The sequence below is a fragment of the Gymnoscopelus braueri genome (genome assembly GCF_963280865.1).
Source record: "Gymnoscopelus braueri genome assembly, chromosome: 1".
NCBI lineage: Eukaryota > Metazoa > Chordata > Actinopteri > Myctophiformes > Myctophidae > Gymnoscopelus > Gymnoscopelus braueri.
The window spans coordinates 32,068,660-32,088,697 of NC_137603.1; the positions used below are offsets into that span (position 1 = coordinate 32,068,660).

The 20,038-nt window shown below is 43.4% G+C and overlaps 1 protein-coding gene across 1 annotated transcript in view; it reads left to right on the forward strand.

The window, feature by feature from the left end:
• Window positions 1–20,038, forward strand: part of LOC308105796 (protein unc-13 homolog C-like) — a gene marked incomplete at its 5' end in the record, with an annotated part of 229,949 nt that overhangs the window by 22,459 nt on the left and 187,452 nt on the right. Inside the window, 4 exons of the mRNA XM_080456721.1 lie at window positions 923–1,001; window positions 5,674–5,745; window positions 15,851–16,070; window positions 19,201–19,428. Of these exons, the coding sequence (XP_080312847.1) occupies window positions 923–1,001; window positions 5,674–5,745; window positions 15,851–16,070; window positions 19,201–19,428 (599 nt within the window). The remainder of the gene's footprint in view (window positions 1–922; window positions 1,002–5,673; window positions 5,746–15,850; window positions 16,071–19,200; window positions 19,429–20,038) is intronic.

Here is a 20,038-nt window from a genome sequence, read left to right on the forward strand (position 1 = left end):
ATGATGCATCAACACATTAAATGAATGCATAGCTCATAAAGGTATAGCAGACAATGGGACTTATATGGTTCAGGAGAGGTTTCATCATTAAAACAGTTACTATATGTTAATCAACGTTAAAAGATTAAAGGTTATAAGTGTGTATGTAGAACTTTGGTCTTGAAAAGCACTGGAATGAGGAAAGTGGATGAATGCAATGTGAGTTTGAGAAGTTCAGGATTTGATCAAATTATTTAGTACTTTACTCGAAATTTCTAGCTTTCACATCTTCAATGCAATCTGATCCTGATATATTATGGATGACTATCTGCCAGTCTTATCATCTATTATTGTGGCAGATCTATTTAATTTGGCCACCAACTCTGTTTTCAGATGAGGAGCCAGAGCAAAACATCTTTGTAATTTCTTTATTCAAACATACTGTGTCTGTACGCTGTCAGTCTTGTCAATGGATATGGATGACAGATTTGCTTTTTTCAAACGATGTTTATACATTTGAAGACTTGTAATGGGGCATTCTGCATAATGAGTGCTTTTACTTTTTGTACTTTTAAGTACATATTGATGCCAATACTTTTATACTTTTACTCGAGGACATTCTGAATTCCGGACTTTTACTTGTAACAGAGTATTTCTACATTGCAGTGTTGATACTTGTACTTAAGTAAAAACAATATTTGAGTACTTTTTCCACCACTGGAAGACAGATCACCGGGTGCCCCACTAGTGTAGGTCGTCCAGCCCCGCACGGAAAAAAAGCGAGAGGAGAAAGGGGCCGGTGGGCAGACAGGTTGTGGAAGAGGTGTGATCCATGATGTTTACTGCCAGTGTAAATCAAGGCTCCCTTTCAGCGTAGTAATGTCTCCCCCAGCGCGGCATTATTATGATATTAATACACCCTAAATCTGTCTGCTCCCCACAGGTCTGGCAGCATTCTTTATGGTATTGACAGCATGCCAGATTTACGCCGCAAGAGGACAGTGCCTATTGTCCGAGACCTGGTGAGTTATCTACTGCAACAAGGTTATGCGTGATTTATGTCAAATCCATCCGAGTGGCGCCCCGCACCGGCCACCGTCGCCATGTGGAATGCTGCTGTGTGCGTACAAGGTAGCCCCCCAGTCCATACATGGGCAACTGGCGGCCCGGGGGCCACATGCGGCCCCCACCTTCATTTAATGCGGCACGCAGGTTAATATCAGAATACTGATATATTATTGATTTCAGCTGTTACAATTCCAAACATGTAAACATGACCCGCTTTAATTACTTCAGTCTATGTTAGTAGCTTAATGACTAGTATAAAGATTCTAGTGTCTTTTTTTATGTCCAATGTATTTGTATTTAAGTTCATAAAGTTAGCATAAGTATAACTAAATGCATTTGAAATTAAATGAAAATGTTACTTTTAAGATTCCAATTAAAAAAAAAAAAAAATAGCAGATCTACAAGCTCAAAATGTGTCGCACTGCGACACGTTTTGAGCTTGTAGATCTGCTACTTTTGTGTGACATAGAATGGCCTGACGGTATGTGCAATGTGGCCCTCTGGAGTGAGTGTGGAAATATAGTGGCCCTCTCCATCATTAAAGTTGCCCACCCCTGCCCCAGTCCCATTTTGATGCAATAATGGCAGTAATTATTTCATTAGACGCGACACTTTTCGCGCAGCACTGTGACAAAACAAAACCAAGGGAACAAAGAGCGGGTTATTAAAACGATAATGAGCTACAGCCAGGGGGACGTGTAATCTCAAATGCAAATGTCTTCATAAAGTGTCAGAAGTATTTCCCGAAACAATCAGCGTAGAGGAGACGGAAAAAGAAAACCCCAAACGAAAGAAAACCAAGAAAATCCACTCATTATACAACTATAGATGTGATGGAGATTAATGGTTATAACGTTGACTTGGACCAAACGGCGAGACCTAAAGCTCGAGGCTGGTGCCGCCCGGCGAGGACGGCCATTAATGAAACACTTTAGGGAGAGCGTTTAGGTCGCACTGTGTGGCGCTGATGTTTGTTTGTATTGCAACATAATGTGTCATAATGTATTCCTCACAGAGAACGACGACTCTCTCGCCATCCACTGTAGCAAACTGTAGGCCTACCAGCCACGTCCAAGCGCAGTAGTGCACAGAACGCTCACACGCATGCACGCAGCCACGCACACACACACACACACACAGTCCTCATTCCCACAGAGTGCTGACAACCTAGCCTGTCCGATGTCATTATTCTTGGTGTCTGTTTATAACCATTCTATACCTGTTTGTCTGGTATTGTATGTCAGTCTTGTCAGTGTTTGTTTGTGTTTGTCATGTAGAATGAAAGTAAGACTGAAGTAGTAGCCTCTTGACAGCCTGTTTAAGTGAACAAATCTAGAATAGACTTCCTGTCCATAGAACCTAAAGGAAACTGTTAAGGTTTAGATATGAGACTTTGACTAAATGCATTTTCACGGTGAATGACGAAGCACCTTGATTTAGAATTAAATGTAGTTTGCTGATGAATGTTTAATCTGACAGTGAACAACATGAGTTGATGCTGCTATTTGTCTATATCTCTCATGAAATTAATAACCAACAATGTCTTGGTAAGTATGGGTTGTCGTTTTGTTCTTTTTTAATTATGATTTAATTATTTTTTAATTTGCGTGTATATTTGCCATTCTTACATAGACCCATAACAGCTATGGGTGATATTTTTCAGTGAGTTGTCAGATTTCAGCCTCACTGATGCTTGACTTTATTTAACCACTTAAACCCTATATGTACTTCAGTGGCCCGGGGTTCACCAGGGCTCTATACTTGGTCCCCCTCCTTTTTTCCTGTGGCAAAATAGCTGATCTACAAACTCACAATGCTTCGCGTGGCGACGCGTTGGGAGCTTGTCGGTCTGATATTTTTGCAGAATGTTCACCCATTTTCATAATGTGTGTCTATTTTGACATGCCCAGAATAGGGACGCTAGGGTTCATGTGGTTAAATATATTGTATTGGTGCCTCTGTTCGGCGGGTGCTAAACATTCAATTGAACGTGAAATGTTGACAACTCAACCCAAAAATATATCTATGAGGACTTCATTGACTTGTGATTTAACTGTGTGAGGCTTTTAAATCGTGTAAAAGTGACACCGAGCAAGCCTTTTACACCTTGGATGAAGTCAGTAGTCGATCGATCTAATTGGTCCTTTTTTCTCATGCCTCTCTTTGTCAATGTCCCCGATTTGCTGTGCGATTGCTTCAAGGCAGCAGCAGCCGTTCTGACTGGTTCGGGACGAGAGGGTTCCTATCGTTTTATAAGGCGGGGTGCAAAACCCCCCAAAAAAGAACCCTGTGCAAACAAAAGCAAAAAACCCAATACCTGTTGAAATTGATTCCAAAAAAGCACTTCTGGACACAGGGACATAACTGTATTGCCTGCAGCAATGTCAGCGGTGCTACTGCATGTAAATGAACTTGAACACCAACACTCACAGATCATGTAGAGGTCACGTGCCCTCCTACATTGCTCCATGGCCCTCCTCCATGGATCTTTACCATAGCCGGGCTGCACAAAACGAGAGGGTCGTGCTAAAAGACCGATCCTATATCGTCAGCTGTCCATGTCTGCATTTCCTCCGTTTACATAACCGCCACTAGAATGGGATACGTGTCTATCTATTTCCCTCTCTATATCTGGTCACCCAGGCTCAATGGAGAAGAACATAGTGGCTACAGTAGTGTGTGTGTGGGTGTGTGTGTGTGTGTGTGTGTGTGTGTGTGTGTGTGTGTGTGTGTGTGTGTACGTGTTTGTGCGCGAGTACGTTGTCTGTGTGCACCTTAAATGTGGGAGTCTGTCTATATACACGTGTGTCTGTGTGTGTGTGTGTGTCTGTGTTATATACACGTGTGTCTGTGTGTGTGCGTCTGTGTTATATGTGTGTGAGTCACAGTGTCCTGATTGTGAGTCGGCTGGCTTCACCCCATACATGAGTGTGCGTTGTCTCGCGTTAGGCCCCTATAACTGCGTCACACACGTATTGTGCAGGGCAGACGGCAGAATGTAGTGCGTCAAACCAAAAAGACATGGGACCAAATATAAATGGCCCAAGCATGACTGCAAATTAGCAACACTTTGATGCATGAATGGGTCATGACTTATATAAGGACTGTATAATGTCTCCCAAGCGAGCAGCAACCTGTCTAGTGCTTTCTGATGCGCCAACGCAGCAGTCCTGCATGGCAGTTGAGACACCTATGCACTCAGTATGGATAAATAATTTGTCACTCTACTGTTTTACTGCTCTCAAGCCCCCCCCGTCCCCCCAAAGTCAATCCCTAACGCTATCTCTTGTTTCCCTCATCCTCTTTTCCACGGCTTTCTGGATATCACAGGCCTTGGTAAGTTCTCTCTAAACCTCTCTCTCTCTCTCTCTCTCTCTCTCTCTCTCTCTCTCTCTCTCTCTCTCTCTCTCTCTCTCTCTCTCTCTGTATAACTCTGCATGGTTTCATTTGTAAAGAAAAACAGAAGGGAGGAGGGGGAGGGGCATTTTCTTAAGCCCTATATTCTTATTCAAATAGCAAAAACTACCATATCTACAAGTTCACAATGCGTTGCAATTCGATACATTGTGAGCTAGATCTACTATTTCTTCTATTTTTTTATTAAACATAAATAAAGTGAAAGGGTTTTTTTGTTTGTTGTTTTTAAAAGGAGATCTCTGATGGTGAAATCAAAGAAGAGGACCCGCACACTGTCAGGACAGACAACATTTGCTGTCCAGATGAAGGTCTAACAACCGAAACGTCGAAATAAAGAGCTACTGTACATTGTTTTGCAAGTTTGTGACAGTGTGCGGGTCCTCTTCTTTGATTTCACCATCAGAGATCTCCTTTTGAATTATGCATATTTTACGCACCTGTCACCACCCTTTGAGGTGTGCACCGGCCTTCTTCACAAATGTTTGTTGTTTTTTAAAAATGTTGACGTTTGCCCAAATAGGGATGCCAGGGTTAATGTTTTTATTAAATTTTTCTTATTACATTGTGATATTCATTCATCATAACAAACATATCAGACAGTGCCACCCTACCTTTAGCCCCCGCCCCCCCCCCCATGCCTCTCTCTCCCTCTATCTCTCCCCCCTTTAATGTTCCGACTGCAGGTCTCTGCCCCCGTGGAGCTGTAAACAGCATCCACAGATCTTACATGGATATGTCTTATCCCACCATCTCACCCCATAGGATCAAATACTCCACATAAACAACCTGACGCCTGAGCTCATCAGCATGGAGGGCCACAGCGCAGGACTTCAAATAAAAGTGTCGCTTTCATTGCATATCACTCCGGATGCATTTTCTGCTCTGTTCATAGTGCCAATACTTTTATTTATTTATATATTGTTTCTTCCCCTCTCACTAAATAATTCACGGTGCTTTTACAGGCTGTTGAATTCTATCTGTCCTGCATCGTCTCTTGCAGGAGTCTTACAATATGTGTAAATTCATTTAGTAGTGCTGATGGGCATAATGATGTGGGTGGGTTTAATCTGTTGACATTTTCTCTCTCTCTCTCTCTCTCTCTCTCTCTCTCTCTCTCTCTCTCTCTCTCTTTCTCTCTCTCTTTATGTATTTCTTCTCTCTCTCTCTCTCTCTCTCTCTCTCTCTCTCTCTCTCTTGCTGCTCACACAGACCCTCACTGCTCGAAAGGCAGGCATCTCGTTCGCTATGGTGAACCGCTCCACCCTGAACAACGAAGTCCTGGTGAGTAAACCCACAGTACCACACTGTCCGGTGCCCCTGACTATCTGCCTCTTGTTGTTGTACACAATCACGCTGAGGACTGAGCTGCTGTAATGGAGGCCAAGGCCCCGGCGGAGGCGGAACTGATGGGGGAGTGGGATGGATGCTACTGCATGGGGAGGCGCTGAAGGAGACGCTAATTCAATGTTCTCTGTCCTCTTCGGGGAGGGAGTCTTGGCAAGACTATGAGACAGGGGGGCGGGGGGGGGGGGTCTTGGCAGGAGGGAAGTGGATGTTTGCCTGGGGTGGGGGTGGGTGGGTGGGTGGAAGGATGCATGGATGGATGGAGGATATCCGGATGGGTGGATGGATGGATGGATGGATGGGCATAGCTGGACATGGCTAATAAGCAGAGCAGAGGTTGTGTCAGGACGTAGACTGTATTGCTCTGGGTGGGAGGGAGAGGGGGGGGGGGGGGTTGCGGGGGCTTTGGAACGCTGACAGACTGTCAGAGCTCCAAACTCGGTTTGCTTGCAATAGTGTACTTGATGGATGCCCTGCGATCGGATCACTGCCAGGAGCGCAGGCCCTCCTCGGGATGAAAATTGGATGCATTGCATTAGTCACCGGCCTTATTTCTTTAAATGGGGCCTGTGTGCCTTCACTATCCAATGAGACCTCCGCAAACCCCACCCCAAGCGCAACCGTCACAGCTTTTATTTATTCATTCATTTGTTAATTTGTTCTTGCTTCCTGTGTGTGTGTGCAGTTTTATAGTTACGTGTGTGTGTGGGCGTTGATGCTGTAAATGCACAGATCAGTTTCTGAGGTCGGCTAGTCGCTCTCTGCACTGTGCTCCTTCTGTCACATGGGTTCAGAGTACGCAGGATAGAAGGAACTGAAAGAGACGAGCAAATTAAAAAGATGTCTCTTTTAAACAGCCATGCATTCAGAGAGAGAACATGGTTATTCAGAAGTGATCACGCTGCTTCTGCTCTGTTGTGAACACTGTGTTTCTGTAGTGAACACGGTGCTTCTGTACAGAAGACGGTGCTTCGGCAGTGAACATGGTGCTTTAGAGCAGTGGTTCTCAAAACAAGTCAAGTCAAGGACCCCCAGTTTGGTCTGTATTTGGACCCCCATCTGAAAACGTTTTGTGCCAGGGACCCCCCAGAAGCAAAGATTTGTGTTAAAAGAAATGTGCTTTTTAAAATGAATAATGAGCTTGTATATCTGCTATTTTTGAATAGCCAAAGTTAATGGTTAAAGTGGTTAAAATGACTGTGACACTATTCAACTCATTTTGCTGGGGACCCCCCGGTACCCCCCCAAGGTCCCCGGACCCCACTTTGAGGACCAATGCTTTAGAGAAGGCAGAGCCATTGGGAAAAGGATCTCAATCAATGGTGAGAGTATCTATCTTTCTTCCTGTACTGACCTCTAAAGCTCTCTCTCTCTCTCTCTGTCTCTCTGTCTCTCTGTCTCTCTGTCTCTCTGTCTCTCTGTCTCTCTCTCTCTCTCTCTCTCTCTCTCTCTCTCTCTCTCTCTCTCTCTCTCTCTCTCTCTCTCTACATTAATTGATTGCGATCCATTCCTGCCTCTGGGTTGGGGAAGTGTTATGATTTGCAAAGCAGCCAGTGCCATGCCATTTCTCAGAGAAACGAACAAGCGGACATCAACTCAGCCTCAGACCAGAGCAGCCTGGCGAAGCTTGCAGTATACGACTGCGTCAACAATGCACAGTGTACATCATGCACTAAATCACCGATCCCCACACACCCCCCAGTTCTTTCTGTTCTCACAGACCGCTGGCCCATTTTGTGTGTGTACGCACACGGACGTGTTTACATGTCCGTATGCTTTATTCTGTTTTACACACATGACTTGGCCGTTCCGCGCGCTGCGGATCCCACAGCATTCCCCTTGTGCCATCGAGGCAGTGGTGTAGAGTAACTGAGTACATTTACTCAAGTACTGTACTTAAGTACAATTTTGAGGTATTTGTACTTTACTTGAGTATTTCTAATTTCCAATACTTTTACATCTACTCCACTACATCTCAGAGGCAAATATTACACTTTTGCTCCACGACAATTATTTGAAAACTAGTTACTAGTTACTTTTTTGTTTTTGAAAATTATTACAAAACATGCATGAACCACTTCAGCCCTATGTATATATTTCGGCCATTTGAAAATAGCCGATCTACAAGCTCACAATGCGTCGCGATGTCACACAGTGTGAGCTTGTAGATCTGCTATTTTCAAAAGATCTGTATACATTTTTAACTTGTGAATTGGCACATTCTGCATAATGAGTACTTTCTACTTTTGGCACTTTTAAGTACATTTTGATACCAATACTTTTGTACTTTTACTCAAGTAAATTTTGAATTCCGGACTTTTATTTGTAACAGAGTATTTCTACATTGCAGTATTGATACTTTTACTTAAGTAAAACATTTGAGTACTTTTTCCACCACTGCATCGAGGCAAAAAAAGCGACAGGCCTCTCTCTCTCTGGTTGTGAACTGACGGCCGCGGGCCTCATTGAAGGGGACGGTTTGGACTTTAAGGGTTTGATGTCGTAACGCCTCCCGATGGTGGGGGGTGGGGGGGGAGACTGACGAGGCGATGAGCGAGAGTGGTTGATTGGTGGTCGGGGCGGAGCCGAGCAAAAGCTGCAGATTGCGCGGCCGTGGTTAAGTAGGGCGAGCAGATGTCAGAGTTTTATATCCGCATTACGTCCAGGAGAGCGCATCCCTGTGAGGACTGCGAGGGAGCTCAAAAAAAAACCCACCATATGCTGTTTAGGAGAGGAGAAGGAAGCGGGTGGGGTGGGGGGGGGGGGGGTGGGCATCGCAGAGAGAGAGAGAGAGGGACATCAAGCGTCACTAACGGCACTGACCTGGCAGACATGTCCAGTAGACTGACCTCTGCTCCCCATGGGCAGATGTTGAGACCAACTACCGTAATCCCCCCCATCCGTCCTCTCCTTTCTCTCTCATCCTCTCGCCATCTGATCTCTCTCCAAGCCTTCTCTCGCCTTCTGTCTTGCTGTTTGTATCAGCTTCATCTCTGTCTCTCTCTCTCTCTCTCTCTCTCTCTCTCTCTCTCTCTCTCTCTCTCTCTCTCTCTCTCTCTCTCTCTCTCTCTCTCTATCGCTCTCATCAATTCAGGTCAGTTTCAACAGACAGAGAGAGTAAAGTGATGAACCGAACAATCTATGCCTAAAGTGTGGCATTTCAGCTGTTCATAGTAACAATTGCATTGAACACTGTCTGTCTGTCTGTCTGTTTCTCTCTCACTCTCTCTCTCTGTTTTTTAGAGCAGAAACAAATGGTCTGTGTGTGTGTGTGTGTGTGTGTGTGTGTGTGTGTGTGTGTGTGTGTGTGTGTGTGTGTGTGTGTGTGTGTGTGTGTGTGTGTGTGTGTGTGTGTGTGTGTGTGTGTGTGTGTGTGTGTGTGTGTGTGTGTGTGTGTGTGTTCACACATCTGAAGAACAGAGGCTTTTAGCTGGGACTGTCCACATAGACCTGGTGAGGGATTTGAGAGGGCCAGGTCCTCTGTCCTCTCAGTTGGACAAATGGAGAGATGTGGAGGAAGCAATATTTGCTATATTGCAATTTGCAATAAATCCTTACTTTTTTGTAAGCTGCTTGGAACAGGGATGGGCAGTACCACACCCAGATTCTAGACCATATCCATGACTCATGCTGATGGGTAATATCAGACGTCGACTAATTCACCAAATGTTGCCAGTCTACAAGCTCACAAGGTGTCACGTATTGATCCGCTGTTTGCCAAGTTGAACGTGGTTAAACTCCAGAGGGTGCCTTTGTATCATTGCCCAAATATATTGACACTTGCCTTTGTCCTGAGAGGCAGACCTCAACCAGTTTGCAGAACCAACCTTATAGAAAAAAACACAAATACCCTCTGATCCATTCAAGGAGCGTATTGATTTCCCAGCGGGGTTGAAGATGCCGTTAGATGGAGATATGAGAGGTGAAGAGCACCAGAGGTGGATGAGGACGGTTGGTCATGACAGTGAATCAGCAGAGAAATGGAGAACGGCTGATGATGAAAGCAGAGAGAAGTTCAGAGCCTATAGCTGGATCAAACCTGCCCATGCAGTGTCGGAGCTCAGGGCCACCAGGAGCTAACCACCAGTGGTGGAAAAAGTACTAACATGTTTTACGTTTTAAGTAAAAGTATCAATACTGCAATGTAGAAATACCCTGTTACAAGTAAAAGTCTGAAATTCTAAATTTAAAAGTACAAAAGTATTGGTATCAAAATGTACTTAAAATGCCAAAAGTAGAAAGTACTCATTATGCAGAATGTCCCATTTCACAAGTTCAAAATGTATACAAATCTTTTGAAAACAGCCGATCTACAAGCTCACAATGCGATAGATCGGCTATTTTCAAATGGACGAAATATATGTAGGGCTGAAGTGGTTAATATATGTTTTGTGATAATAATCTAAATTTGCAAAGTAACTAGTAACTAAAGCTAATAATTGTAGTGGAGTAAAAGTACAATATTTCCCTCTGAGATGTAGTGGAGTTGAAGTAAAAGTATTGAAAATGGGAAAATACTCAGGTAAAGTAAAACTTCCCCTAAAGTGTACTTAAGTACAGTACTTGAGTAAATGTACTTAGTTACTTTCCACCACTGCTAACCACAGGCTAACCCCATGTTACTGACACATGAAGCACTACACTTCATTCACATGCTTACCACACACTGTGTGACATGTATAACTGTAGCGGGGCGGCCATAGCTGAGTGGTTAGTGAGGCCACCTGGGGAGAGAGAGAGAACTCAGACAGAATGACAGAGAGGTCCATTGTATACCATTTATTATTACCAGTACTATTGTTCATTTCTAAGTCTACGATTCCAGGGCTCTTAAATTTTTCAGGCCAAGGACTGAAAAAAGCTGAGAGAGAGAGAGAGAGATGAAGCAGGGACATTTAACCACTTAAACCCTCGATACTTTGTAAACTTGAACGTTGGCTCGGTACTTGGTCTTCTCTTTTTTCCCCTGTACAAACCTCTTCACTGAAAATAGCTGATCTGCAAGCTCACAACACGTCGCAGACGCGTTGTGAGCTTGTAGGCTATTTTCGGCTAATCTTCCCCCCAGAATAGGGATGTAAGGGTTCAATTGGTTAATGTAAAGATAAAAAAGAAATAAAGTCCCTATCACACAAAGATTTGGCGACTCCCCCCCACCTGCAGTATCTCTGAGGATCCCCTAGGGGTCCCGGACCCCCTGTTGAAGACCCCTGTCCTATTCAAAAGTGTCCACACACACACACACACTCACACAACAGTGGATAACATGACCACTCTTCCGCTGGCTGACGACGTGCACACCCGGTGGTGTTGCAGCAGCAGCAGCAGCTGTGTGGTGAGGCTAAAGCATACTGCTCAGTGGTGTGTGCATGAAGAATGCACTGAAACACAATACAGCCTTCATTCTCTGTATTGTATAAACTTTCATTCGCTGAGAAACAGCTTCATATGTCCAGTCAGATATACTTTATCCACAAAATGCCAAAGAAAATGGTAGCTCACAATGTAGCTTATACAATGCATTGATTCACAATGCATTGCGAATATTTATTTTGAAGGAGGCTTTTAACACTGCAAAGGTGGGGGCAATATAAATCATTTATTTTCTGCTCTAAACTGATTGCATTCAGTAAACACTCTTTTGTTTCGTATACTGATGTTGATCATTATTGCTTGTTTCCCTACAAACAGAACAGAATCAATCAACGGTATCAATCCGGTCACGGTGGACAAAACGGAGATGCATAGAACAGGGATATTTTGGACGTTTAACAGCTCTCAGAAACCTGGTTTGCCTCCTCTTCAAAGCTTATGGGCTCAGCAGTGGCTATTATACGGTGAAAAGAACGAGTTTAGCAACATTCATATGATTGTTTTTGGTCTGTTTAGTGAGGGAGACAGTGATTGAGAAAGCTCAATTAAAAAGTAATTGCACCCCAGTTAGCTAGTAGCTCATTTCACGTCTGTTGTCCCTGAGCAGGTAGTCAAAGAAAACAAACACATAACAGCAAGTGCACTACAGAATTCAACAACACACTACATAACAGTCCATCAGTGGGAGATAATAGAATCAATTATGACAAATACAGTCAAAACAAGGCATTCATAAGGGGGCACGGTGGCGCATTCGGTAGCGCTGTCGCCTCACAGCTAGAAGGTCCTGGGTTCGATTCCCGCAGGGGACGCTGTGGGCGCTGGGGGCGTGTTCTCTCCTCCGCGTCATCAGTGCCCATACCCTAGGTGGGGTTGGCGAAAGGGCCTTTCTGTGTGGAGTTTGCATGTTCTCCCCGTGTCTCCTAGGGTAGGTACCCTCACAAAAACATACAGTAATCCTGGTCACTATACTGCCTCCCCCTGGCCAGCCGGGGTGCCTGATGGAGGGGAAGGGAACTGGTTGGAATAACGTGTTCCTTCCACGCGCTACGTCTAACCAGGGAAACTCTCCCCTGTCAGGTGACAAGAAGGTCAGTTGGCTCTCATGCATTGAAGGAGGCATGAGCTCGGCCCTGGCCTCCCTAGGTTGGCAGAGGGAAGGTAGTGCCCAGGATCACATAGACAATTGGCACTGGGTGTAAAAAATAGGGTTACAAAATCGTGGGATAAAAATTTAAGAAAAAAAAAAAAACAAGGCATTCATTGGCGGTGACATACAGTATTTGTGCTGAATTTAGCCAAAGCTTGAGGCTGGTTTTAATCACTGCAAAGAGTTTAGAATAGGGCTGCAACTATCAATTATTTTCTTAGTGACTATTCTATTGATAACTTTTTCCATTAATACATTTTTATGAATCGATTAACCGCTTAAGCCCTATCTTATACTTCGTTGCACAACAGTGTCGTGCAAAAATAGTGAAAATAGCAGATCTACCGGCTCACAGCGCGCCAGTGCGAAACGTTGTGAGCATGTAGATATGCTAAGAATGTTTTTTTTTAAAGCTTTTCGCATATAATGAGGATGGATCGATTACTAATCCATTGATCAATTGTGTATAGATTAAATCGATTTGCCAACAGGTAGAAAATCCATTACATCCACAGGAACAGGTTTTTCTGTTTTTAATTTCATGAAAATTGAAGGGTGTCTGTGAGAGAGAAAAATGACCAGAGAAGAGGCAGGGGATTTTCAGAATGCCGTCAAATCGTGGAAACCTCATATGTCCAATACTGTTACTTTTCACGATTCAAATAAAAGCCACTTTTCGAGCTTGTAGATCTGCTTTTTTGGATGCTTTTGTGTGACGCTGTTAGTAGTATGACCAAGTGGGGCATTAATTTACGAAAAAATACAAACGGTTAAAACATGGAGATAGGAGGTTTCTGCCCGACAGCGACGATGTCTTAACTCGTGGAAAGGTTTGTCAGCGCATGTCCTGCAGGGTTGTATTAGAGACATTTAAATCTGGTGCAAAGGGCTTCCTGGCATGGGGGGGCAGTACATCTGCTTCGTCTCATCTTCCCTAGATTAAAAGAGAAGTCATTTACCCCGTTAGTCTGACTCCATCTATCTCTCTCTCACTCTCTCTCTCTCTCTCTCTCTCTCTCTCTCTCTGGATATCTCATTAAAGGTCCTTGTCCTGTATTCATAGGGCACGCCACGGCGGCTCAGAGCAGAGACCATCCACGGTCCCACACTGTTAGATTGTCCCCTCGCCTTGTCATCTGGTGTCATTTAATCATCTCTGTGTTTTGTGTGCAGTTATGTATAATGTGTGTGTGTGTGTGCGACTGCGTGCGTGCGTGCGTGCGTGCAGCCGTGCATGTGTGCGTAAGTGTGCGTGTGTGTATGTGTGTAGTCTTCTTTGGGATCCAGCAGTGCTGTTCAGCTGTAATTCATTGTCAGCACACATGGGGCTTGAGAAAGGGGGTTGTAACAGAAGTGAAGAGGAGTGGAAGAACTCGATAGAAGAGAACACTGCTGTGGGCTGTACCCCCTCCCCTCTCTCTCTCTCTCTCTCTCTCTCTTTCTCTCCCCCTGTGTCTCTCTCTCTTTCCATCTGGACAACGCACACTGTAAAAGCCTTATTTACTGCGCCCATCGATTCTCCCATCAAGAATTGGCAAATCCCGGCCCGTTATTCAGCGAGACCGGCTCAGTAAAGCATTCAGTTTGAAGAGGCTTCCCTTTACAGTAAGCAGTCAGGCCAGACAGGGCCTGTATATACCGGAGTGGAGTAGTATTCAGTTTTGAGAGGCTTTTGACAGTAAACCACTCACCGTGAACAAAGCCAGCAGACTAGGGGGGGCAGGCTGTTAATCTGGACCTAATACAACGTAACACTGATTTACTCTTCATGCGGCTGACCTGCACTGTTCATGATCATCCTCATGAACTCATCATGCTGTATATATATACGTTCGGCTTAACCCGTTCGATCCGAGAACGCACCTGGGTCACTTTAGATTTCTTTGGCTTTAAAAAAAAATAGCAGATCTACAAGCTCATAGCGCAGCACCGAGTGCCGCGCTACGAGCTTGTGGATCTTCATTTTTTTTTTTTAACTATCGTGAAAATGTGTGCAAATCTTTATATATATACAGTTTAAACTCAAATCTTTGCTTCTGGTGGGGGTCCCTGGAACAACATATTTTGAGATGGGGGTCTGCGCTGCGGCCAAATATATATCATTTTGGGGGGGTCCTTGACATGAAAAAGTTTGTGAACCACTGATTATAGCAAAAAAAAATCTCCTAATTATTTTTTCCGGATTTAGAAGACATTTGTAGAATCGCCCAAAAGCAAAGATTTGAGTTTATTGTTTGCTTTAAAAAAATATATATATACATTCAAAGATTTGCAGATTTTGCACACATTTTCATGATAAAAAAAAAAATAGCAGAGCTTGTATATCTGCTATTTTTGAATAGCCAAAAGTATAAAATAATCATTATAGCTAAAAATAAATCTAATATGACACAGTATATATGCGTTCCCAGTCTTAATGGTTTAAGAGAGGAGTAAACCGCCCACAAGAGGGAATTGTTTGGAAAATCCCGCTTTGCTGATGGATGGATAATACAAGGTGGGGTTGCGAGGTGGGGGGGGAGTACTTCGATAACTGCCATCCCTCTCTAGATGGAGTGTACGAATCGTAAATATCGTTCCACTAAGAATGCAGACGCACATATCATTTTGAATTAGGTCCGCTGAGAGCCGTGCCATACTTTAGAACTACTGTAAAAGTTTGTTTTATGACATCTGGCTTTTCCTGCTCCCCTCAGCGGATGCAAGAATATTGCCCCGGCTTTTTTTCTTTTTCTTTTCTAATCTCTGTCTCCAGATCTTAGTGAGCGTCCGTGAAAAAGCAATCAAAGTGCTGCGTTTGTGTGTCGGGGCCTCATCTGATAGCGTTAAAACAGATTTTTCTACAGGTTCCTTGTCCTTAGAGAGAACCCACCACCAGATTCAGGCTTCGTCTTATCATCATTTTCATTATTCCTGCTCTTTCTTTCTTTCTTTCTTTCAGTTTTTCCCCATGATACCAACTTTCTGTCTTCATTTCTGTTGTTCTCTCATCTGTTCCACTGCCTTTCTCTCTCTCTCTCTCTCTCTCTCTCTCTCTCTCTCTCTCTCTGTCTCTCTCTCTCTCTCTCTCTCTCTCTCTCTCTCTCTTTCTCTCTCTCTCACTCTCTCACTCTCTCTCACTCTCACCTACTCTCTACCTTTATCAATCCAGTGGGGGAAAATCAGTTTCACCCAGCTGATGACTGCTGCTCAGATGGTCACGGTTAGCCTGGCATGGCCAGACTAATATCACTGCGTAGCAGAGGGCTTTTTCTTTTTCCATTGGCAGATTTGTCTGGAACCAGGCTAGGTCACGATGGGTGCTCAGGGCGGGTGGAGGTCTGTTGTTCTGGGTATATGCCTTGCTTATGGACACATGGACACATATTTGTCGTGCCGGGGGGAGGAGGAGGAGGAGGAGGAGGAGAAGGAGGAGGAGGATCGCTGACCTTCTGATTACCTCTTATACGCACTGAGCTATACGGCCGCCAACCTAAAACTCACCTCTCCACCCGTCTCCATGTTATTTTTTCTTCACAGAAACAACACGTCTTTAAGAAGACCCTCCAGGCCCTCATCTACCCCATCTCCTCCACCACCCCCCACAACTTTGAGGTGTGGACGGCCACGGCGCCCACCTACTGCCATGAGTGCGAGGGCCTGCTGTGGGGCATCGCCCGCCAAGGCATGTGCTGCTCGGAGTGCCGCGTCAAATGCCACGAGAAGTGCCAGGACCTGCTCAACGCCGACTGTCTACAAAGTAAGGAGACGGCACTACACGGGCGCATTTTGCCCGAGCTCACACTACTGTACCAAAGGTGGAAAAAGTGCTGAAATGTTTTACTTGCGTAAAAGTATCCGTAACACTTGCTATGCATCCCATGTCTATGATGCATTATAAACATACTTATAATGTATTATAATCTGTATTATAACACTGTATAAGTATAGTTAGGCTATAAGAACTCATGAATGCTCATAATGCTTTATAAAAAATCATAACACATTATAAAGCATTCTATAATGACTTATAAGGTCAACTATTATAATTGTGTCTATAATGTTTTAAACCAACAAATGACCACTTGTAGCGACTTATAATGACAGTATACAGTGTTATAAGCAGATTATAATGTAGTACAGTATAAGTATGTTTATAAGGCATTATAGACATGGTATGCATAGCAAGTGTTACGAAAGTATCAATTCTGCAATGTAGAAGTACTCTGTTACAAGTAAAAGTCCGGAATTCAAAATCTACTTGAGTAAAAGTACAAAAGTATTGGTATCAAAATGTACTAAAGTACCAAAAGTAAAAGTCCGGAATTCAAAATCTACTTGAGTAAAAGTACAAAAGTATTGGTATCAAAATGTACTAAAGTACCAAAAGTAAAAGTACAAAAATGTTTGAAAATAGCAGATCTACAAGCTCACAACGCGTCGCGTTCATTCCCTCTCCATCTCTTGTGATACGTTCATTCTCTCTCCATCTCATTTTACTGTACCTCTATAAGGCTTCTCCTTCCAAAAAAAAGGGGGGTGGCCGCCGGCCGGTGCACTTTTTATTGCGTTCTCTTCATTTAGAGTTTTAGACAGATGATTGGAAAGCGGAGAGGATAGATCTGCCAGGATTCAGTTGCCAGGCCAATTATGGGGTCCGACACAGTGATTAGGCACTAATTTGGATTCCCACGATTAGTATTGTGTTAAATGCGAATGCACGAAACCGTACATTACAGAGACGATACCTCTGGCTGTCAGTTCAGCCAGAGGTCATATTGTTCTGTTGAAAACATGTAAAAAAATGAATGTGCTACAAAGAACATCAAGCGAACGTAATGTTATGGGGCTTTGCGTATAATGTGCGTTCAGTGGTGGAAAGTAACTAAGTACATGTACTCAAGTACTGTACAGTACTTAAGTACAATTTTGAGGTATCTGTACTTTACTTGAGTATTTCCAATTTCCAGTACTTTTACTTCTACTCCACTACATCTCAGAGGTTAATATTATACTTTTACTCCACCACAATTCTTTGAAAACTTTAGTTACTAGTTATATTGTAGATTTTGATTGTTATTACAAAACATGCATTAACCACTTCAGCCCTATATACATTTCGGCCATTTGAAAATAGCCGATCTACAAGCTCACAATGCGTTGCGATGCGACACATTGTGAGCTTGTAGATCGGCTATTTTCATAAGATGTTAATACATTTGAAAACTTGAAATGGGACATTCTGCATAATGTGTATTTTTTACTTTTGGTACTTTAAGTACATTTTGATGCCAATACTTCTGCACTTTTAACTCAAGTACATTTTGAATTCCGGGCTTTATACTTGTAACAGAGTATTTCTTTATTGTAGTATCGATACTTTCACTTGAGTAAAACAATCCGAGTACCTTTTCCACCGCTGCGTGCGTTCCCCTTCCAGTGACGTCTGTGAGTTACGGTGCATTTACACCACTAGTTTAATTGCTCGTGGCTGAATCTCAAAGCAGCATCTTCAGTCAGGCACACCATACACCACCCTGTCACAGCACTGACTAAAAGCAGCTCGAGTGTCACGCGGGTTCCAGGGCGATGCTCACGGCAATCCTCTCACACCTTAACTGGATTAGCTACACTCTGGCTGCTGTAAAAATGCGTTTGCTTTTAATTCCAGATGCCGGTTCATATTAAATCTCAATTCAATCTGTGCAACGTGAACCCACTGGAGAGATGGCGGATGATAACTTGATTAGACACAGGAGGACCAGGAATAACTGGCACATGTCCCTCTCTTGACTTCTCTCTCACATATTATTATGCACACACAATGTGTTAGATTCCTCCTATAGCCCATATGCAGTGGTGGAAAGTAACCAAGTACATTTACTCAAGTACTGTACTTAAGTGCAGTTTTGAGGTGTTTTCACTTTACTGGAGCATTTCCAATTTTCAATACTTTTACTTCTACTCAGTCCACTACAGGCAAATATTAAAAAGCGTGAAATTGGTCATTTTGCATAATGAGTACTTTTACTTTCGGTACTTTAAGTATAGTTTGATGCCAATACTTTTGTACTTTTACTCAAGTGCATTTTGAATACCGAACTTGTATTTCCACATTGTGGTATTCATACTTGTACTTAAGTAAATAAACGTAGTGCTTTTTACACCACCACTGCCCATTATATACTCGCACAGCAACACACACCATCAGCTCTGGGGGATTTGTGTTATTTTTTAGGAACATTCTCCTGTTCTTTGTGTTTCTCTGTCCAAATGTGCAGGGAGGGATAGTTGCTTATCAAAGCAATTTACTAATCTTACTATCTTATGACCCAGGCCTATAGTAGTAGTGAGCGATCGGTGCACCTCTGCATGGGGGTTATACTGACTTGCTTGCTCATCTACACTTTATAGCTGACGCTGCATGCCAAACTACTTTCACCCAGGCCCCTGTTATCCACCCTGTAAATTGGATTTTTTTTTTTTTTCTTGTTTAGTTTTTTATCCATTAAGACTTGAGGCTGATTCTACAAACGCCTTCTAAATCAGTGGTTCTCAAACTTTTTACGTGCCAAGAACCCCCAAATTGATATGTATTTGGCCGCGGACCCCCCCCCCATCTGAAAATGTTATGTGCCAGGGACCCCAGAAGAGAAGATTTGTTATTTAAAAAATCCAAATGATAAAAAAATGTTCAAACATTAAAATAAAATAATAGCAGATGTACAAGCTCACAGCGCGGCACAAAGTGACGCGCTGTGAGCTTGTACATCCGTTATTTTTGAGAACCACTGTTCTAAATCCTAAGAGATATTTTGAAAAATGTATGTTGTTTTTGGCTAAAATCTGAAGTGACACAGATGCTTCCCCGGTTTTGAATGGGTTTTAAGGGGCGGTGGAGAAGAGCTCCAAGCACGGCGCAGAGGACAAGACGCAGAACATCATCATGGCCATGAAGGAGCGCATGAAGATCAGAGAGAAGAACCGTCCCGAGGTGTTCGAGTTGATCCAGGACATGTTCCAGGCCTCCAAGGAGGACTTCTCCACCAACCTGAAAGGAGCCAAGCAGGCCGTGCTGGAGGGGACCTCCAAGTGGTCCGCCAAGATCACCATTACAGGTCAGTGGCATTGTTATTACATAGATTCAAGTTCTCAGTCGCCCATGACTGATTGACAGTCATTTGGATTCCATAGAAGCCAGCGTGTCTTCTTTGAAAGCAATGCCTTGAAAGCATGGCCACTTCAAAGAGTCTTTGAAGTGGTCCAACTAGTGATAGAATTGATTAATTGAATATTTTCTTAGACAGAAATGCAAAACAGCACAAGCACAGTCAAACACTTGGTCTAAAAGGATAACACCAAAAAAGCCCTTGCGGTCTTGTTTCCATATTTTTTTATATGTTGATGAATTGAATACATATAGGATCCCATCCTATATGTATTCAATTCATCAACATATAAAAAATAACACCAAAATTCTATATCATCACAAATATATGGGGGTAAAGGGGGGGGGGGGGGTGATCGCCTGTCTAAGGGAGAAGTGATAACTACCTCCCCCTTTGGCCTCCTGAAAGGTGAATTTTCAGGGCTGTTTTAAAGGAAGCCAGTGAACCACATGTTTTAAGGGACTGGGTCAGGGCATTCCACACTTGGGTGGCAGTGCTGTAGAAGGGGAATTTACCCATGTTTGTTCTGTAGGTGGATGAATACATACGTGTTTAGGAG